The sequence below is a fragment of the Macaca mulatta genome, chromosome 1, assembly GCF_049350105.2.
Source record: "Macaca mulatta isolate MMU2019108-1 chromosome 1, T2T-MMU8v2.0, whole genome shotgun sequence".
In the NCBI taxonomy this organism is placed as follows: domain Eukaryota; kingdom Metazoa; phylum Chordata; class Mammalia; order Primates; family Cercopithecidae; genus Macaca; species Macaca mulatta.
The window spans coordinates 149,319,689-149,338,828 of record NC_133406.1 but is presented as its reverse complement, the minus strand read 5'-3'; the positions used below and the strand labels follow the sequence as shown (position 1 = coordinate 149,338,828).

Sequence of the window (19,140 nt, the reverse complement as noted above, 5' to 3'; positions counted from 1 at the left end):
TTAGAAAATACAATCAAATATTCCCAATAAAGACTTCATTTCATCAGCTTCATCATCAGGATGATACATATTGGGAGAAAGAAGAAAAAGTAAAAATAACTATTTTTTAACACAATTTATTTTAAAATACACAATAAATAATACAATAAAATAAATGAAGATTTCTGTGAAGTAATGTATCAAATAAACTTCAGTATGCATAACTCTGTAGGAAGTCTGTTGGGGAAAATTAGACTTCATAAACTGCAAATGGTAGAAACTGTAAAGTTATTTCTTTAAACATATTGAAAAGTTATGTCATTTAATAAATATGTGAACAGCCTGGTCCAAGGGAAGTGGTGTTTACAACTAATTGATCACAACTAGTTACAAATTTCTTTGTTTCTTCTGCACTCCCACTGCTTCACTTGACTAGTCTTAAACAAATAAAAACAAAACACTGTGAACAGGTCTCAAATCTTTTGACTCTTCAAGGAGACAGAAACTGCAACACAGTTTCCTTTTCTAAAATGGCCAGCAGTGGGGCAACCAATGAGATTTAATCTGACATTTTCATTGAACCTGTTGATTGTGAAATAACTGGTTAACTAAAATACAACTTCAAGTTTTGAAAAATTAGCTGATCTCATCTAGATTTCAATGACTTTACACTTTACAAAATTAACATACTGTATTCAAATCAGTAGAAGTAAGTTTATCAAGTCAATATAATGTTTGAATAAACAGCATTAAATATATGGGTTTTTAAGAACTGAGGTATATGATGTTTGAAACATCTTAAGGAGCTTAGCTCACTGAGGCTTGAAAATTTTAATGTCTTTAATAAATAAAATATTCAGGCTCTAATCTTTAAAATGAACCAAGGAAAAAGGAATGCCGAATTTCTTTGTAAAAAGTTTTTTATTGACACAATCTTAAAGTGTCTTTAAAGAGTTCTTACCTGAAATCAACTTCCTTTTTACATTCACTGTTTCTAATAAAAAAATCCACCTTTTTATAATTTGAAGAATTTTTTTTTTTTTTTTTTTTTTTCAGAGCAAGTAAAGCATAGCTTCTCAATCTCTGGTGACAGATTTTGTAGTTTTCTTTCTTGAAAATGGTCCTACATTTGAGATAAAAAATAACAATCATTGAAAGTTTAAGCACTTGGGCAAAATTTAAAAGAAAAACAAAGAAGTGCTTCTTCTTACTAGAACTGCATTTCCGGCTTGTTGAGGTAATTTTGTCATGGAGGATGCACTGAACCTGGGCGTAGCAGAATTTGATAAAGAAGTATCTGACATCTCATGTGATGAAACAAAATTAAAAATTAAAATTAATTATTTGTAAAATATGTCAAGAAAAACAAACCATTCTAATTTGGATCATAATGATTTTTGGGGAATATGATCAAAGTTTATCACATTTACCACAAAATACTAATGGAGAACTTGGTATATTTCCTTTCCTTTAGATCAAACCATAATTTATATATCCCAAATTAGGAAAAAATACTATTTTTAAGGGACTATAGAAATAATTATTCAACAATTTTCTTTAAAATTGAGTCTAATGCTTAATTGTCTATTACATAGAACCCTATAAACATTTTCTAAATTCCACTTGCTTAACTTTTAATCTCCTTTCTCTATTCTGGTCTCACTGTAGACATCTCCAGTTATCTTCTTAGATATAACTGTATGCAAGAATTTACTCTGAACCTTCTGTATTAACTCGTTCACTAAAACACATTTATTCTTCATTACCCTATGCCAGATATTATACTAGAAGCTGAGTATGAAGTAATAAAATGTCAGGGAGTTACCATGAAGCAGACAATGAATAAAAGCAAATATATACATAATTATAGATTCTATAATTATAAAAAGAAAATGAACTGGGCAACAGCATAAGAAATAATGGTGTGGAGCCATAAACCCATTTTTAAAAGATGATCATCAATGCCTCTCTGATGAGGTAACCATTTAAGTTGACACCTGAAGGATAAAATGTAACAGCCATGTAAGGAGCAATGAGCAGTGTGGGTGGGGACAGGGAAGAACCACATATACTGATAGGATTGGATCATTTTGTCTCTGACTAATAAATATATATACATGGCAAGGAATAAAAAAGTAAAAAGTGTATAAAAGAAAAAGCAGGCCAAGCACAGTGGCTCACACCTGTAATCCCAGCATTTTGGGAGGTTGAGGTGCAAGTCCAGGAGTTTGAGACCAGCTTAGTAAACATAGCAAGACCTCCGTCTCTAGAAAAAAAAATTTTTTTTTAATTAGTCAGGCATAGTGGTGTGTATGTACCTGTAGTCCCAGCTACTTGAGAGGCTGAGGTGGGAGGATCTTCAGCCCAAGAGGTTGAGGCTGCAGTGAGCTATAATTATGCCACTGTACTCTAACTTAAAAAAATAAAAAAGCAAATCTCCTTTCCATCCCAAATCCTCAGGTCCCACAGGCCTTTTCCCCAGCAGCAACTTCTACACCAGGTTCTCAGAGGCTTCTTGTTAGAATCCATTTTTAAACCCACACATCTTCTGTTGGTCACTTCTAAACTCTTCCAAAATTATTTGTTGTTTTTTAAAGGTGTGGTGCACAAAACTGTTCATGTGCCTTGTTACCTTCCTTCTTATGATTTATTTACTTTTTGCTTCTCTACACCTACAACTTTGTCTCACTTGGATGCTTATATCTGTTTATTCTATGTGACTCAGAGTTATAACCAATGAAACAAAGTGATAAAAAGACATATTTTAAGCAAATGTTTTGAAAAGCTATTCAATGATCTAAGAATCCTAACATGGAACAAGGGTGGATGAGCTCCTGGTCACTGGAACTGTCTTGGTAGAGGTGGCACGACTACTTGCCAGTGATGTTGAATGTGATTCAAGGATCCAGTGAGAGGGAGACTAAACAATACTTAAGACCCCCACTTAGCTCTGGAATTCTATGAAAACTATGAGTCTATGATGCTGATGCTAATGATCAGTAATGGCTAAATAACAGCAAAAATTCCAAGGGATGCCACAAACTTAGTATTTTTTTAAAGCAGAGAAATAAATAATCCTTAAGTAGAAAATCAGACCCTGAATAAAAAGCTGTTGGTATTTCTTCTGTTTTGAAAATTTTGGCTTTGGCCATAATTTCTCTCCCTTGACTTCTAATCAAGTCCAGTATTTCCCAAGGCATTTTGCATTTTTTGTAAAGATACTTCAAATTGAACATTTATAAAATTATGTTTTCCATTCTAAATCTCTTGTTTCCTATATCCTTAAATAATACCTACCTAGGTGCCATTATTCTTCCCTCTTCCTCAACTATCACATCCTATCAATTGCCACATTGAATCTGCTCTATTTCTGAAATGTTTTAAAAATCCAACCCTACCTCTCTGTTCCTATCATTTCTGCCCTAGTTTAGGCCTCATTATAGTCTGTCTTTCTCATTGGCCACCATGCCTCTGGCAGTCCCACTCCCTATGATTCACTCTGCATACTGCTGCTAGGATGATTTTTTAAATCAAATTGTTTTTCCTGTGCTTAAATATTTTGGATGGTTCCTCACTGCCTACCATACAGGTAAAAACTAGAGGGCCCTAGGACACATCTGGCCTACAGATATTATTATTTGGAGGAGGGTGCCATAGAGTACATCACATTTTTTTGAATCAGTTGTCAAAATTTAAAAAAATAAGATATCACATAAAATTTCAGATTCCTAGCTTTTCTTGAAAAATCAGAATATTTTGTAACACTAGACTCACATTGCCTGCATAGTAACAACTGTTTGGAGCTGAGTAGTGGCTGCTTCCTTTAGATGGGACACTCTGCAGTTGGCCTTGGCCCACCAAATCTTGAAGGTATTTGGGTTTGCGACCCCTGACTGTCTGGGTACAGGACAGGTGTCTAAGCACAGCACTCAAAAGCCCTTACAATAAGACCTCAGCAACAGAGATTATGCTGTGACCACACATCCCACACTTTACTGATCTTTGAGCATGGGATGCCTTTTCAAGCCTTATCCCTTTACAGATGCTTTCTTATACCTGGAATGCCTATCCACCTCTGTTCTAGTTGTCAAACTCCTATTCAGTTTTCAAGTCTTGTTAAAAGTGAAGGTTCCTGGGCTCCAGTCCCAGAGACAAAAATTCAGTAGGTCTAATGTGGGGCTCAAGAATGTGCATTTTTAATATGCACCACAAAGTGATTTTGATGCAGGTGGTTTAACAACAGAACTTTGAGAAACACACCTCTAAGATTAAGAGGGTTTAGGTTGGCTAATACCTTTTAGCATCTCTGACATCTAATACCTTGATCTCCATCTCCAACTATGCGTCAAGAGGATATAAAGTTGTATGTATTACAAACCAAAGTTCTAAAACTTGCCTGTTTGACATTTCTCTTTGGAATTTGCTCTTTGACTCTTGAAGGGGTAGCTTACTTGCCCTGGTACTTGAACTCAAAGTGTTTCCAAATCCTATGTGAAGAGATAACATTTTGAAACAAAATGCCAAGAAACAGCTGAATGAAGCTTTTCACAGGTTCTACAATGCTCTCTCCAACAGATATGATCTGGTTAAGGAAGGAATGAATTAATTCTCAATCACCTAATTTAATTTGCATAGAAAAATTAGGGGCACAAAGCTAAGGGAGTAAAACTATAAAACATACAGGTTAGCTTATTAGTAACTATATTGAAAGGTCCTCAAGCCACCTGTGTTGTTGTAAAACACATATTTGGTCTTTGACCCCTGTTTCTAACTCTACTGGGTTGGAAGACACCCAGCTGGTATTCACTGTGGAACTGATTGCTTGCTTGGTGTGTGGGGAAAAAACCCACAGACATTTGGTCACAAATGTCTTCTGGGCTGATCATGGTGTGAGAGTGAGGAAAAACAGTTTGTGCTTTTCCACTCACCCTCATTATTTATATACTTACATTTTCATTCACATAAATGATCAAGTTGAAGTTCACTCAGTATTTTCAATGGTCTGTTCATAATCATTTAAAGTGCTCTATACATGAGGGAAAATGTCATTTATTGAGACTGATTTTCCCAGTGACAAAGCTATGCCCTCTTAGGACTAGGCTACCTCAAAGGATCAGTACACATTGCCTATTAACTTACAGTATCCAATGATATTTAAACTCGAGGTAGGGAACAGTAGTTGTCCAGTGATATACAAAATTGTGCCTAATGACCCCACATCATGGAGATTGTCCTGGCCCATTCTGTGAAGGTGGTCAAATCCTGTTCTTTTCAGAAGCAGTATTAGTTCTCTAGGTAATTCTAAGGCCCCCGAAACAATAACATTTCAACTTCTAACTGCTTCCCTTTGAAATATTCTTTTAAAAACATGAGGTGGGTTATAGTAAGAGGTATCTATAATTGTGGGAATACCAGTCTGCACTGAGAAGGCTGAGGGACTGATTTCTTTCTGTCAGCCCTAATGGGAGACAGTATCTCCATTGCTATCTTATCACATACTTGCCAAGATTTTCAATTCTCTGTTTTAGTGAAATGGAGTAAATTTGCCTTTCACTCAAAGAGCTAATAAGCCTCATTATTTTGGGGTTGTATATGATTTAAATAGAATTTCTAGTACAGGATAAACTAACCCTTTTTTCTTATTTATTTATTTACTTCAAGCTGAAAATTTCATATTTCAACTAGAAATAAAAGTTATTTTCTTTGCAAGCAGATGAGTAGTTTTAAAAATAAATTTTTTTTGTCCTTCACAAATATTAGCAGACCATTTGTGATCTTAGAATGGAGAACAAAATAGTCTGTTTCATGAGAGAAAATTGAATAAACAATTTGAATTGACTTTTACAAGAGATAGGAGCAATAGAATAGAAAGTGCTCATTTGCTACATTATCATCATGGAATAACCTTCATCTCTTCCCTTAGGGGGGAAATGTTCTGTGTAGAAGGGTCACATTTTCAGTTTTGCTAAAAATTACAATCTTAACAAACCAAATCTAACTAAACAAGCACACACAACAAAGGCAAAGAAACTTAGTTCCAGGAGCTGAAATGAAAAACATTCAAAGAATTTCTAATGAAATGATTCCATGCTAAGTATGATTTTACCTGATATTTTTGTCTTCTCAGTATCAGTTGAAAAGCTAGTAACTTCTGAGTTTTCCTCATCAAAATCATCCCGAACTTCATTTCCCAATTCCAAGTTCACATTCAAAACTTTTGAAAATAGAGAATTGCTTTTATCTGCATCTGTCAAATTTTGGTTTCCAGATATATTGAGACTTCTGTTGAAGAACACTTTTGAGAGACTTTCTCATCTGAAGTTGTAGAATAGTTATATCTAGAAAAATCTGTTATGTGTATGTATAAAAGACTATAGGTACTTTTTAAACCACAAGCATCGTAGTCTATTGATATATCAAACACATCTTTCAACTACTAAACAGAGTTCTTGAGTAACAGTTTTCAAAAGCATTGTGTCAAGCATTGTTGAATACTGCATTCAGCCAATTCTATTAACTGTATTAAGTTGCACTAAATTTAAGTTTCAATAAATTTTTTAGGCAATTAATTTTTCCTCTTAATTCCCATATTAGAATAACTCTAAGATTGGATTATAATAGTTTCTAAAATGGCCTTCCTCCTCCAGATCTTCTCCCTAAAGTTAATTTTCAGTATTGTTATAAAAAGTATTTGTCCAAAATAAATAATATTTATTCTTCTCCTGCTAAAAAATCCTCACTGTTATTCATTGTTTATAGTCTGGATTTAGAGCCAAACTACCTAAGTGAAAATTCCACCTTTCTATTAATTGTGTAGTCTTAGACAAGTAATTCAAAATTCTTGATTCTGCAAAATAAGGCAACAACAGTATCTACCTCAAAAGATTGTTATGGGGGGCTAAATGCCTTTAGTTGCACAGTTTTACATAGTATTGTGGTAATAAACGTTTAATAGCTACCTCTACAAAAAGCATATGCATCTGTATACATATATAAGTTTATTATAATCTTTACTGATATAAAGGCTATACAGCACACATTTTATAAATAACAATAACATATATGGTATGCTTATAAATGTAAATTCCATATATCTAATTGATTCTCATTGAATGTTTTCATTAAGTTTTGCCACTCTTTTATCTGTAGTCAACCTATGATTGCAAGTGACAAATGAATGTAGCTCTCATGTGAATGTTGTTTGATATTTTTGTTGACTCTAAAAAGTAAGATGAAAGTATTCATAAAACAACAAAGACATCTGTTGGGATTTCACTCATTCATCATTGACTTAAGTAACCTCTTTCCTGAATTAAATAGTAATTTTCAAATACTAGAGGAATATTCTCTCAATTTTTTGTGTTATTCACAATGTAATGGCTACAATAACAACACATGTTTGTTTAATCTACATGATTAAATTTTATCCCTCACTTTCTGAATTCTAAATAATAAGCAAAACAATAAATCAAACCCAGATTGGTAGTGTTTGCTGATTCCTATGGTATAAATGTTCCCACCATAACTCATTTCAAGCTATTAATGTGACATAATTGAATAAGAAGTTGGGAAAAAATACACGACAGCACCCTATTATATAGTATTTCTACCATATAGATAAATAACCTCAAGAACACAGATAACAGTAAAATACAGTAGAATAATTAGGAAGTGATGAGTTTTGAGTATTGTTGCCTTTGTTTTTAACATAATTTAATTGAACGTTTATGTAATTAAATTTTTAATAATGGCTGAAAGATTCTTGAAAATTTAATAATCACCTCTCATAAGTCAGTATAAACTTGCTCCAGCATATCACTGAGTTTCCTCCACTTTAAGTATCCTCCATCAATTGATTTCTTCACCTGTCCAAACCCTTCTTTATTCTTCAACTGTACCTATAACTACAGTTCACATTATTCTACTTTTGTATGTTGATTTGCATACACTGAGACACACAATGTACTAAAAATGGAAGTTTGTACAGAGTGCAATGGGAATGCAGAGGAAGGAGGATCTAAACCTACAATGGAAGTGAGACATACTCTTCCTAGGGGATACCACATGACAGACTCCCGATAGCATATGAAGGAAGAGTAGTTGAAATTTCAGCTTGATAGAGCTGTGGTTGTGAGGCAGGGCAAGAGGACAGGCAACCTATGCCATGAAGGGAAAACACCATGTAAAAGACACAGCAATATGAGAGAACCGAGAATTTTGGGAGAACTGTAAGTTTTCAGGATTTCTGGAGCACAAAGTAGGAGAAGGAAGGATCCACTGTGTCTGCACAGGTAATTAAATGCTAGATCATGTTGAAGCTTATTTGCCATATTGAGGAGATTTTTTGGTTTTGTTTTGTTTTGTTCTTACAGGCAAAGGATAACTATTGAAGATGTTTCAGCAGAAGGTTTACACAACCAGATATGTCTGTTAGATCACCTGGAATATTATGGATTGAAGGATAATGAAACTGAAAGCAGAGAGAAAAGTATGTTATTGCAGTAAATGAGAGACAATGAATGCTTAAGCTAGAGTATCAGCAGAAAGGATAGAGAGGAAATAACAAATATAAGAGATATGCAGGAGGCAAAATAATTAAGATTTGGTGATTATTTACACATGGGGTGAGCCATTTAGAAGGACACTTTTTCTGCCTTTAGCAGCTTAACAAAGAAAAGAGTTCATTCACCGAGCTAAGGAAAAAAGAGAAGGTGCAGAGTGAGGTACAAAGAAGACAGAGTTCAGATGCTGACATGTCTGATATGTTAACTGTTAGGTGGATATGTCCAGGAAGGTGATTATATAGACGAATTTGGAGTTAGAAAGAAAGATCTAGATGGGAGATACAGACTTAGAAATTATCAAAACATAGTGATTAAAGACACAGGCTTGGGTGATATTGTATAGGAAAAGTTTTTGAAGTGAGAAGAATAAAAAGAAAAAAGAATGCTTTTGCAACATCAACAGGAAGAAAAGCCCATGCAGCCTAAGAGGTAGCAGGAGACCAATATAATGGTTTAATTGAAACCAAAGAGAGATTTCCAAAAGAAAGACCAGAAGTATCAACTACTACAGAGGTCAAAGAGAGTAACAGTTGAAAATAGTTCACTGAATTCAGAACTTAGAAAGTCACTAAATGGCCTGAACAAAAACAGTTTCAAAGGAGTTACACAGAGAAAACCCAAATTTTATTGAATAAAGAGGAACTAGGGTATAACAAAGTGATGAGCATACTGAGTGTCAATTGCTCTTTAAATTAATTTTTGTTGTGATGAGATAGAGGGTATGGGGACTCTAGAATTCTGGTTTTTGTCTGCCTGGTATGCTTTCCCTTCTTTTAGTGGAAGTACCCTCCCTTTCCTTTGAAGAAACTACTTCTACAATTCCACTGGATCCTAGTAAGGCCATTTTTCATGGTGCCCTGCCTTCTCTGGGGCCACAGGTATACAATGACCCAATCCTCAGGTTACTGGGATTGATCAAGTGATAAACACATGACTCAAATGAGGCCATTTACAATGAGTTCTGGTCTGCCAAACCTAACAGGGAAGTCTACCTTTTTCCACTGAGGCTGCTAAACTGCTAAGATGAAAGTTAGGGGCTACCTGCCATGTGAGAAACCCTATTTAAAAAGTAAAGCCAAGTAGCAACAGGCATAGCTAAAAGATTGAGAGAAAGCCAGAGGCATGAGTGCCTTGATTTAGCCAGAATTAGGCCAGATACTTTTCAGTTTACTTGAGACAATTGGTTCCTTTTCTTGTGCTTAAGTCATTTTGAGTAGAATTGTTATCATTTATAATAAAAAAAGTCATGACCAGCTAGATGAGGACATGAAGCTGAAGAAGGAAGAGACTTCAGCATATTTATATGCTAAAGGGAAAGACACAGTGGAGAGGAAACAATGAAAATATGGGAAAGAGGAGACGGATAATGATCTTCTAAAGTCCCAGGGAAAGCAGGATTAGATAGAATTAAGATTACAGGAGGAGAGATATGCTTCGAGTGGAAGAAAAGATAATTTTTCTTTTAAGACAAATAGATGGTTACAGATGGATGCAGAGACAGGGAAATATATAGTTGAGGGGTGGGGCGAAAAGCTGAAAGAGTTCATATACTACTATTGGTTCAATTTTCAATTATCCACTGATAACTAAAAGTCAGTATCACTTTATAGAAATGGCATTGGGCTGGGAATCAAAAGATATGCAATCTATTTCTGGCCTTGCCATTAATTAGATATGAAATTTTGGGGCAAGTCATTTAATCTCTTGGAGTCTTGGCTTCTTTCACTATAAAATGAGAAACTGCACAAGGTCCCTTCCAATTTAAGTCTTATGATTCAACATGCTTTCTTATATAATTTTTGACATTTTTTCTTCTTCCCTTTTTGAAATTGGAATACAGAAGATAAAAACTGCCGTGCTTTTCGAAAACATTCTCAAAAGCAGTATTTGAATATATTTAAAGTATGTTTTGCCACCAAAAACTAATATGTGAAAAATATAATAAACATACTCAATTAACTGTTACTAACAGTACCAGAAACTATAACAGCTTTACATGCATTATCTCATTTAATCCCAAAACCCCTAAAATATAACCAGATGAAGAATTTAGACAAAGTGGTTAAGTAGACTATGAAAGGTTACACTAAATGTCAGAGCTAGGACTTGGACAGATTGTTTTCAGATCTTGTGAACTTAACTACTACACCGTACAGCTCCTTTTAAAAAAAAAAAAGTGGCCCACTCGATAAAACAGGGATACAGTTATTATTGGGTGTTAAGGTATCTAGATGAGGCTTTAATATCATACTATAAATTGGATTTGGAATAGTTAGTGGGAAATAAAAGGAGGAAAACCATGTAAATAGAACACAAAAGTAAGCAGAGAGAAGGATAGATAAGCTCTTGTGTGCAGAAGGACAGGTAGTAGAGTAGTAGGATAAGGAAGGAGTAAGTTAGAGGGCTAGATGTTGAACAAAGATAAATATAAGAAGCTTGACAATTTTATACTTCCTATCCACTTTGTAATGATATCCAGGCTTTGAATAAGTTGGATAAATGCTCTGATTCTCCAGGTGAGATTAGGAACTTTTCTTGATCTCATTATTGGGCCTAATAGGTGCCATGGTATCATAAGAGGTAGTGAACACTCCAGTCCTTGCTTCTGTAAAATCTTAAATTATGACTAGAGGAAAAAAAGTTACAACATGAAGAAAAAAAAATGATAGCATGAAGACAAGAATGTCAACAGAAGCCAATGCCAAACACATGAAATGATTTTCAGAAAACCCCAAGCTTACCATTTCTACATACAGCTACTTGAAGATGGACAGGACTGTCTCATGTTTTAACAGACTGCTATTAACAGCATTATTCAGGGAAATTATGCTCTATTAATTGCAGGAACCAGAGTAATGGTGAACCAGGCAGTGTTGAATTTATATGTATTATCTCATTAATTAAATGACAGACAGATAAAAAAGCAAATCTAGATTACAAACTAGCTATATCCCACAACCTAAGTTATATTCTCATACTAACATAGAATTGTAAGAATCATAGGTTTAAGAATTGGAGAGATATTAAAGGTCACCCAGTTCAATACCTTCATCTTAAAGTTAAGACTAAAGCCCAAAGAGATTAAATAACTTGCCCAAGGTCACATTGATATTTTGTAAAACTGGACTAGTTTTATAAACATAAAATTATTTTAAATAATTCTAACAATATATGAAGGTAATCATTCAGTATGTTAATACTCTATATACTCAAGGATGCCTTATTGGCTCAGATTTTCCTCATAGTATCTTTAAATTAAAATAGCATTATGTAGGAAAGAGATTTTTTTTAAAAAAATAGAGTAAGACCATCTGAATAACAGACCCAAGAATTTGAAAATGATTCCGTAATCTAAGAGAAAAATGTTGCCAAGTTAATAATTATAATAATTTCAGATGCTGGTGTTTCAATAACACTACTTGTCAATTCAAAGTAGTAATAAGCCATTTACTCTCTCAAGTAAGTATCAATGGTAATTTACCTTTGTCTTGATATTCAGATGGTTCTTGTCTAACTTTTCCATAGATTTCAGGCTGATCCCACTGCTCCATTATAGGAAATTCAGATATGTTTAAATATTCTGACCTTTATAAAGATAAAACCATAAAAAGTTAAAGAAAATATGAAAATTAATCTAAGCCTGAAAACTATTTATTCATATAAATAAAAATAATGATTTATTCATTTAACACTTCTATGAAAAACTAGACCCAGCCTGGGTAGCAAATAAACAGGTGTTTAATGGAAGTGACCAATGCTTAGTCTTCTTTGCATGCCCTTAGTTAGATAACAAAAGCCACGATCTCTAGAAGTACTGCTGGTATCTATTCCAATGAGTCAGTTCCTGTTCTGTACTAGTTGTTAAATATATTGAATGTCATTCCTGCATATAGAATGCCCTTATCTGGAAGGGAAATTACATATATGATTGTCCTGTAGGCATCATGATATAGGAAAAGAACACTGAGTTACCATCTGAGGCCTTCTGCTTGCTAACTAGGAATATGAACTTCAGTTTTTCTATACAATAGGACAAAAAAATACCTCATTTTATGGCCATGTTGTTGTTTAAGTCAGAAAATATAATGCACGAATGTATAATTTTTGTATTATAAATCTGAGATATTATTAGCATGGACTGAGCTTCTAAATGGAAAGGTTAGACTTTGTATGCCAACATCATTTCCACTTTTTTTTTTTTTTTTTTTTTAATTTATTTATTATTATTATACTTTAAGTTGTAGGGTACATGTGCATAACGTGCAGGTTTGTTACATATGTATACTTGTGCCATGTTGCTGTGCTGCACCCATCAACTCGTCATTTACATCAGGTATAACTCCCAATGCAATCCCTCCCCCCTCCCCCCTCCCCATGATAGGCCCCGGTGTGTGATGTTCCCCTTCCTGAGTCCGAGTGATCTCATTGTTCAGTTCCCACCTATGAGTGAGAACATGCGGTGTTTGGTTTTCTGTTCTTGTGATAGTTTGCTAAGAATGATGGATTCCAGCTGCATCCAAGTCCCTACAAAGGACTCAAACTCATCCTTTTTTATGGCTGCATAGTATTCCATGGTGTATATGTGCCACATTTTCTTAATCCAATCTGTCACTGATGGACATTTGGGTTGATTCCAAGTCTTTGCTATTGTGAATAGTGCCGCAATAAACATACGTGTGCATGTGTCTTTATAGCAGCATAATTTATAATCCTTTGGGTATATACCAAGTAATGGGATGGCTGGGTCATATGGTACATCTAGTTCTAGATCCTTGAGGAATCGCCATACTGTTTTCCATAATGGTTGAACTAGTTTACAATCCCACCAACAGTGTAAAAGTGTTCCTATTTCTCCACATCCTCTCCAGCACCTGTTGTTTCCTGACTTTTTAATGATTGCCATTCTAACTGGTGTGAGATGGTATCTCATTGTGGTTTTGATTTGCATTTCTCTGATGGCCAGTGATGATGAGCATTTTTTCATGTGTCTGTTGGCTGTATGAATGTCTTCTTTTGAGAAATGTCTGTTCATGTCCTTTGCCCACTTTTTGATGGGGTTGTTTGTTTTTTTCTTGTAAATTTGTTTGAGTTCTTTGTAGGTTCTGGATATAAGCCCTTTGTCAGATGAGTAGATTGCAAAAATTTTCTCCCATTCTGTAGGTTGCCTGTTCACTCTGATGGTAGTGTCTTTTGCTGTGCAGAAGCTCTTTAGTTTAATGAGATCTCATTTGTCAATTTTGGCTTTTGCTGCCGTTGCTTTTGGTGTTTTAGACATGAAATCTTTGCCCATGCCTATGTCCTGAATGGTACTACCTAGGTTTTCCTCTAGGATTTTTATGGTATTAGGTCTAACATTTAAGTCTCTAATCCATCTTGAATTAATTTTCGTATAAGGAGTAAGGAAAGGATCCAGTTTCAGCTTTCTACTTATGGCTAGCCAATTTTCCCAGCACCATTTATTAAATAGGGAATCCTTTCCCCATTTCTTGTTTCTCTCAGGTTTGTCAAAGATCAAATGGCTGTAGATGTGTGGTATTATTTCTGAGGACTCTGTTCTGTTCCATTGGTCTATATCTCTGTTTTGGTACCAGTACCATGCTGTTTTGGTTACTGTAGCCTTGTAGTATAGTTTGAAGTCAGGTAGCGTGATGCCTCCAGCTTTGTTCTTTTGACTTAGGATTGTCTTGGAGATGCGGGCTCTTTTTTGGTTCCATATGAACTTTAAAGCAGTTTTTTCCAATTCTGTGAAGAAACTCATTGGTAGCTTGATGGGGATGGCATTGAATCTATAAATTACCTTGGGCAGTATGGCCATTTTCACAATATTGATTCTTCCTATCCATGAGCATGGTATGTTCTTCCATTTGTTTGTGTCCTCTTTGATTTCACTGAGCAGTGGTTTGTAGTTCTCCTTGAAGAGGTCCTTTACATCCCTTGTAAGTTGGATTCCTAGGTATTTGATTCTCTTTGAAGCAATTGTGAATGGAAGTTCATTCCTGATTTGGCTCTCTGTTTGTCTGTTACTGGTGTATAAGAATGCTTGTGATTTTTGCACATTAATTTTGTATCCTGAGACTTTGCTGAAGTTGCTTATCAGCTTAAGGAGATTTTGGGCTGAGACAATGGGGTTTTCTAAATATACAATCATGTCATCTGCAAACAGGGACAATTTGACTTCTTCTTTTCCTAACTGAATACCCTTGATTTCTTTCTCTTGCCTGATTGCCCTAGCCAGAACTTCCAACACTATGTTGAATAGGAGTGGTGAGAGAGGGCATCCCTGTCTTGTGCCAGTTTTCAAAGGGAATTTTTCCAGTTTTTGCCCATTCAATATGATATTGGCTGTGGGTTTGTCATAAATAGCTCTTATTATTTTGAGGTACGTTCCATCAATACCGAATTTATTGAGCATTTTTAGCATGAAGGGCTGTTGAATTTTGTCAAAAGCCTTTTCTGCATCAATTGAGATAATCATGTGGTTCTTGTCTTTGGTTCTGTTTATATGCTGGATTATGTTTATTGATTTGCGAATGTTGAACCAGCCTTGCATCCCAGGGATGAAGCCCACTTGATCATGGTGGATAAGCTTTTTGATGTGTTGCTGAATCCGGTTTGCCAGTATTTTATTGAGGATTTTTGCATCGATGTTCATCAGGGATATTGGTCTAAAATTCTCTTTTTTTGTTGTGTCTCTGCCAGGCTTTGGTATCAGGATGATGTTGGCCTCATAAAATGAGTTAGGGAGGATTCCCTCTTTTTCTATTGATTGGAATAGTTTCAAAAGGAATGGTACCAACTCCTCTTTGTACCTCTGGTAGAATTCAGCTGTGAATCCATCTGGTCCTGGACTTTTTTTGGTTGGTAGGCTATTAATTGTTGCCTCAATTTCAGAGCCTGCTATTGGTCTATTCAGGGATTCAACTTCTTCCTGGTTTAGTCTTGGAAGAGTGTAGGTGTCCAGGAAATTATCCATTTCTTCTAGATTTTCCAGTTTATTTGCGTAGAGGTGTTTATAGTATTCTCTGATGGTAGTTTGTATTTCTGTGGGGTCGGTGGTGATATCCCCTTGATCATTTTTAATTGCGTCGATTTGATTCTTCTCTCTTTTCTTCTTTATTAGTCTTGCTAGTGGTCTGTCAATTTTGTTGATCTTTTCAAAAAACCAACTCCTGGATTCATTGATTTTTTGGAGGGTTTTTTGTGTTTCTATCTCCTTCAGTTCTGCTCTGATCTTAGTTATTTCTTGCCTTCTGCTAGCTTTCGAATGTGTTTGCTCTTGCTTCTCTAGTTCTTTTAATTGCGATGTTAGAGTGTCAATTTTACATCTTTCCTGCTTTCTCTTGTGGGCATTTAGTGCTATAAATTTCCCTCTACACACTGCTTTAAATGTGTCCCAGAGATTCTGGTATGTTGTATCTTTGTTCTCATTGGTTTCAAAGAACATCTTTATTTCTGCCTTCATTTCGTTATGTACCCAGTAGTCATTCAGGAGCAGGTTGTTCAGTTTCCATGTAGTTGAGCGGTTTTGATTGAGTTTCTTAGTCCTGAGTTCTAGTTTGATTGCACTGTGGTCTGAGAGACAGTTTGTTATAATTTCTGTTCTTGTACATTTGCTGAGGAGTGCTTTACTTCCAATTACGTGGTCAATTTTGGAGTAAGTATGATGTGGTGCTGAGAAGAATGTATATTCTGTTGATTTGGGGTGGAGACTTCTATAGATGTCTATTAGGTCTGCTTGCTGCAGAGATGAGTTCAATTCCTGGATATCCTTGTTAACTTTGTGTCTCGTTGATCTGTCTAATGTTGACAGTGGAGTGTTGAAGTCTCCCATTATTATTGTATGGGAGTCTAAGTCTCTTTGTAAGTCTCTAAGGACTTGCTTTATGAATCTGGGTGCTCCTGTATTGGGTGCATATATATTTAGGATAGTTAGCTCTTCCTGTGGAATTGATCCCTTTACCATTATGTAATGGCCTTCTTTGTCTCTTTTGATCTTTGATGGTTTAAAGTCTGTTTTATCAGAGACTAGGATTGCAACCCCTGCTTTTTTTTGTTCTCCATTTGCTTGGTAAATCTTCCTCCATCCCTTTATTTTGAGCCTATGTATGTCTCTGCGTGTGAGATGGGTCTCCTGAATACAGCAGACTGATGGGTCTTGACTCTTTATCCAGTTTGCCAGTCTGTGTCTTTTAATTGGAGCATTTAGTCCATTTACATTTAAGGTTAATATTGTTATGTGTGAACTTGATCCTGCCATTATGATATTAACTGGTTATTTTGCTCATTAGTTGATGCAGTTTCTTTCTAGCCTCAATGGTCTTTACATTTTGGCATGTTTTTGCAATGGCTGGTGCCGGTTGTTCCTTTCCATGTTTAGTGCTTCCTTCAGGATCTCTTGTAAGGCAGGCCTAGTGGTGACAAAATCTCTAAGCATTTGCTTATCTGTAAAGGATTTTATTTCTCCTTCACTTATGAAACTTAGTTTGGCTGGATATGAAATTCTGGGTTTAAAATTCTTTTCTTTGAGAATGTTGAATATTGGCCCCCACTCTCTTCTGGCTTGTAGAGTTTCTGCTGAGAGATCTGCTGTTAGTCTGATGGGCTTCCCTTTGTGGGTAACCCGACCTTTCTCTCTGGCTGCCCTTAAGATTTTTTCCTTCATTTCAACTTTGGTGAATCTGGCAATTATGTGTCTTGGAGTTGCTCTTCTCGAGGAGTATCTTTGTGGCGTTCTCTGTATTTCCTGGATTTGAATGTTGGCCTGCCCTACTAGGTTGGGGAAGTTCTCCTGGATGATATCCTGAAGAGTGTTTTCCAACTTGGTTCCATTTTCCCCCTCACTTTCAGGCACCCCAATCAGACGTAGATTTGGTCTTTTTACATAATCCCATACTTCTTGCAGGCTTTGTTCGTTTCTTTTTCTTCTTTTTTCTTTTGGTTTCTCTTCTCGCTTCATTTCATTCATTTGATCCTCAATCGCTGATACTCTTTCTTCCAGTTGATCGAGTCGGTTACTGAAGCTTGTGCATTTGTCACGTATTTCTCGTGTCATGGTTTTCATCTCTTTCATTTCGTCTAGGACCTTCTCTGCATTAATTACTCTAGCCATCAATTCTTCCACTTTTTTTTCAAGATTTTTAGTTTCTTTGCGCTGGGTACGTAATTCCTCCTTTAGCTCTGAGAAATTTGATGGACTGAAGCCTTCTTCTCTCATCTCGTCAAAGTCATTCTCCGTCCAGCTTTGATCCGTTGCTGGCGATGAGCTGCGCTCCTTTGCCGGGGGAGATGCGCTCTTATTTTTGGAATTTCCAGCTTTTCTGCCCTGCTTTTTCCCCATCTTTGTGGTTTTATCTGCCTCTGGTCTTTGATGATGGTGATGTACTGATGGGGTTTTGGTGTAGGTGTCCTTCCTGTTTGATAGTTTTCCTTCTAACAGTCAGGACCCTCAGCTGTAGGTCTGTTGGAGATTGCTTGAGGTCCACTCCAGACCCTGTTTGCCTGGGTATCAGCAGCAGAGGCTGCAGAAGATAGAATATTTCTGAACAGCGAGTGTACCTGTCTGATTCTTGCTTTGGAAGCTTCCTCTCAGGGGTGTACTCCTCCCTGTGAGGTGTGGGGTGTCAGACTGCCCCTAGTGGGGGATGTCTCCCAGTTAGGCTACTCAGGGGTCAGGGACCCGCTTGAGCAGGGAGTCTGTCCCTTCTCAGATCTCAACCTCCGTGTTGGGAGATCCACTGCTCTCTTCAAAGCTGTCAGACAGAGTCGTTTGCGTCTGTGCAGAGGTGTCTGTGTGTCTTAGTTTACTGTGCCCTGTCCCCAGAGGTGGAGTCTACAGAGACAGGCAGGTTTCCTTGAGCTGCTGTGAGCTCCACCCAGTTCGAGCTTCTCAGCAGCTTTGTTTACCTACTTAAGCCTCAGCAATGGCGGGCGCCCCTCCCCCAGCCTCGCTGCTGCCTTGCCGGTAGATCACAGACTGCTGCGCTAGCAACGAGGGCGGCTCCGTGGGTGTGGGACCCTCCCGGCCAGGTGTGGGATATGATCTCCTGGTGTGCCTGTTTCCTAAAGCGCAGTATTGGGGTGGGAGTTACCCGATTTTCCAGGTGTTGTGTGTCTCAGTTCCCCTGGCTAGGAAAAGGGACTCCCTTCCCCCTTGCGCTTCCCAGGTGAGGCAATGCCTCGCCCTGCTTCAGCTCTCGCTGGTCGGGCTGCAGCAGCTGACCAGCTCCGATCGTCCGGCACTCCCCAGTGAGATGAACCCAGTACCTCAGTTGAAAATGCAGAAATCACCGGTCTTCTGTGTCGCTGGCGCTGGGAGTTGGAGACTGGAGCTGCTCCTATTCGGCCATCTTGCTCCGCCCCCCCATTTCCACTTTTAAAGTATACTCTTGTCACTTAGTTTATATTCCCTATAAAGAGAGAACCTAAGGGAATGACATAGGAGAGGTAGTTTCCTAGGGAAGAGATGATTTAATAAGTGTTATTTCATAACTGTAGAGTTCTAAATAAATTTGGGGTATCAAAGATAATGAAACCATTATGATGTTATTGCTTCATTATGGAACTAAACGATAACTGTGATTTGATGGTAGCCAGTGAC

General features: G+C 36.6%; 1 protein-coding gene across 1 annotated transcript in view; it reads right to left on the bottom strand.

The window, feature by feature from the left end:
• LOC100429940 (putative ATP-dependent DNA helicase HFM1) overlaps positions 1 to 19,140 on the bottom strand; it is a 122,529-nt gene continuing 103,389 nt past the window's right edge. Inside the window, 8 exon segments of the mRNA XM_077983062.1 lie at positions 1 to 70; positions 941 to 1,029; positions 1,031 to 1,102; positions 1,191 to 1,302; positions 4,376 to 4,466; positions 6,086 to 6,193; positions 7,414 to 7,416; positions 12,025 to 12,128. Coding sequence (XP_077839188.1) covers positions 1 to 70; positions 941 to 1,029; positions 1,031 to 1,102; positions 1,191 to 1,302; positions 4,376 to 4,466; positions 6,086 to 6,193; positions 7,414 to 7,416; positions 12,025 to 12,128 — 649 coding nt within the window.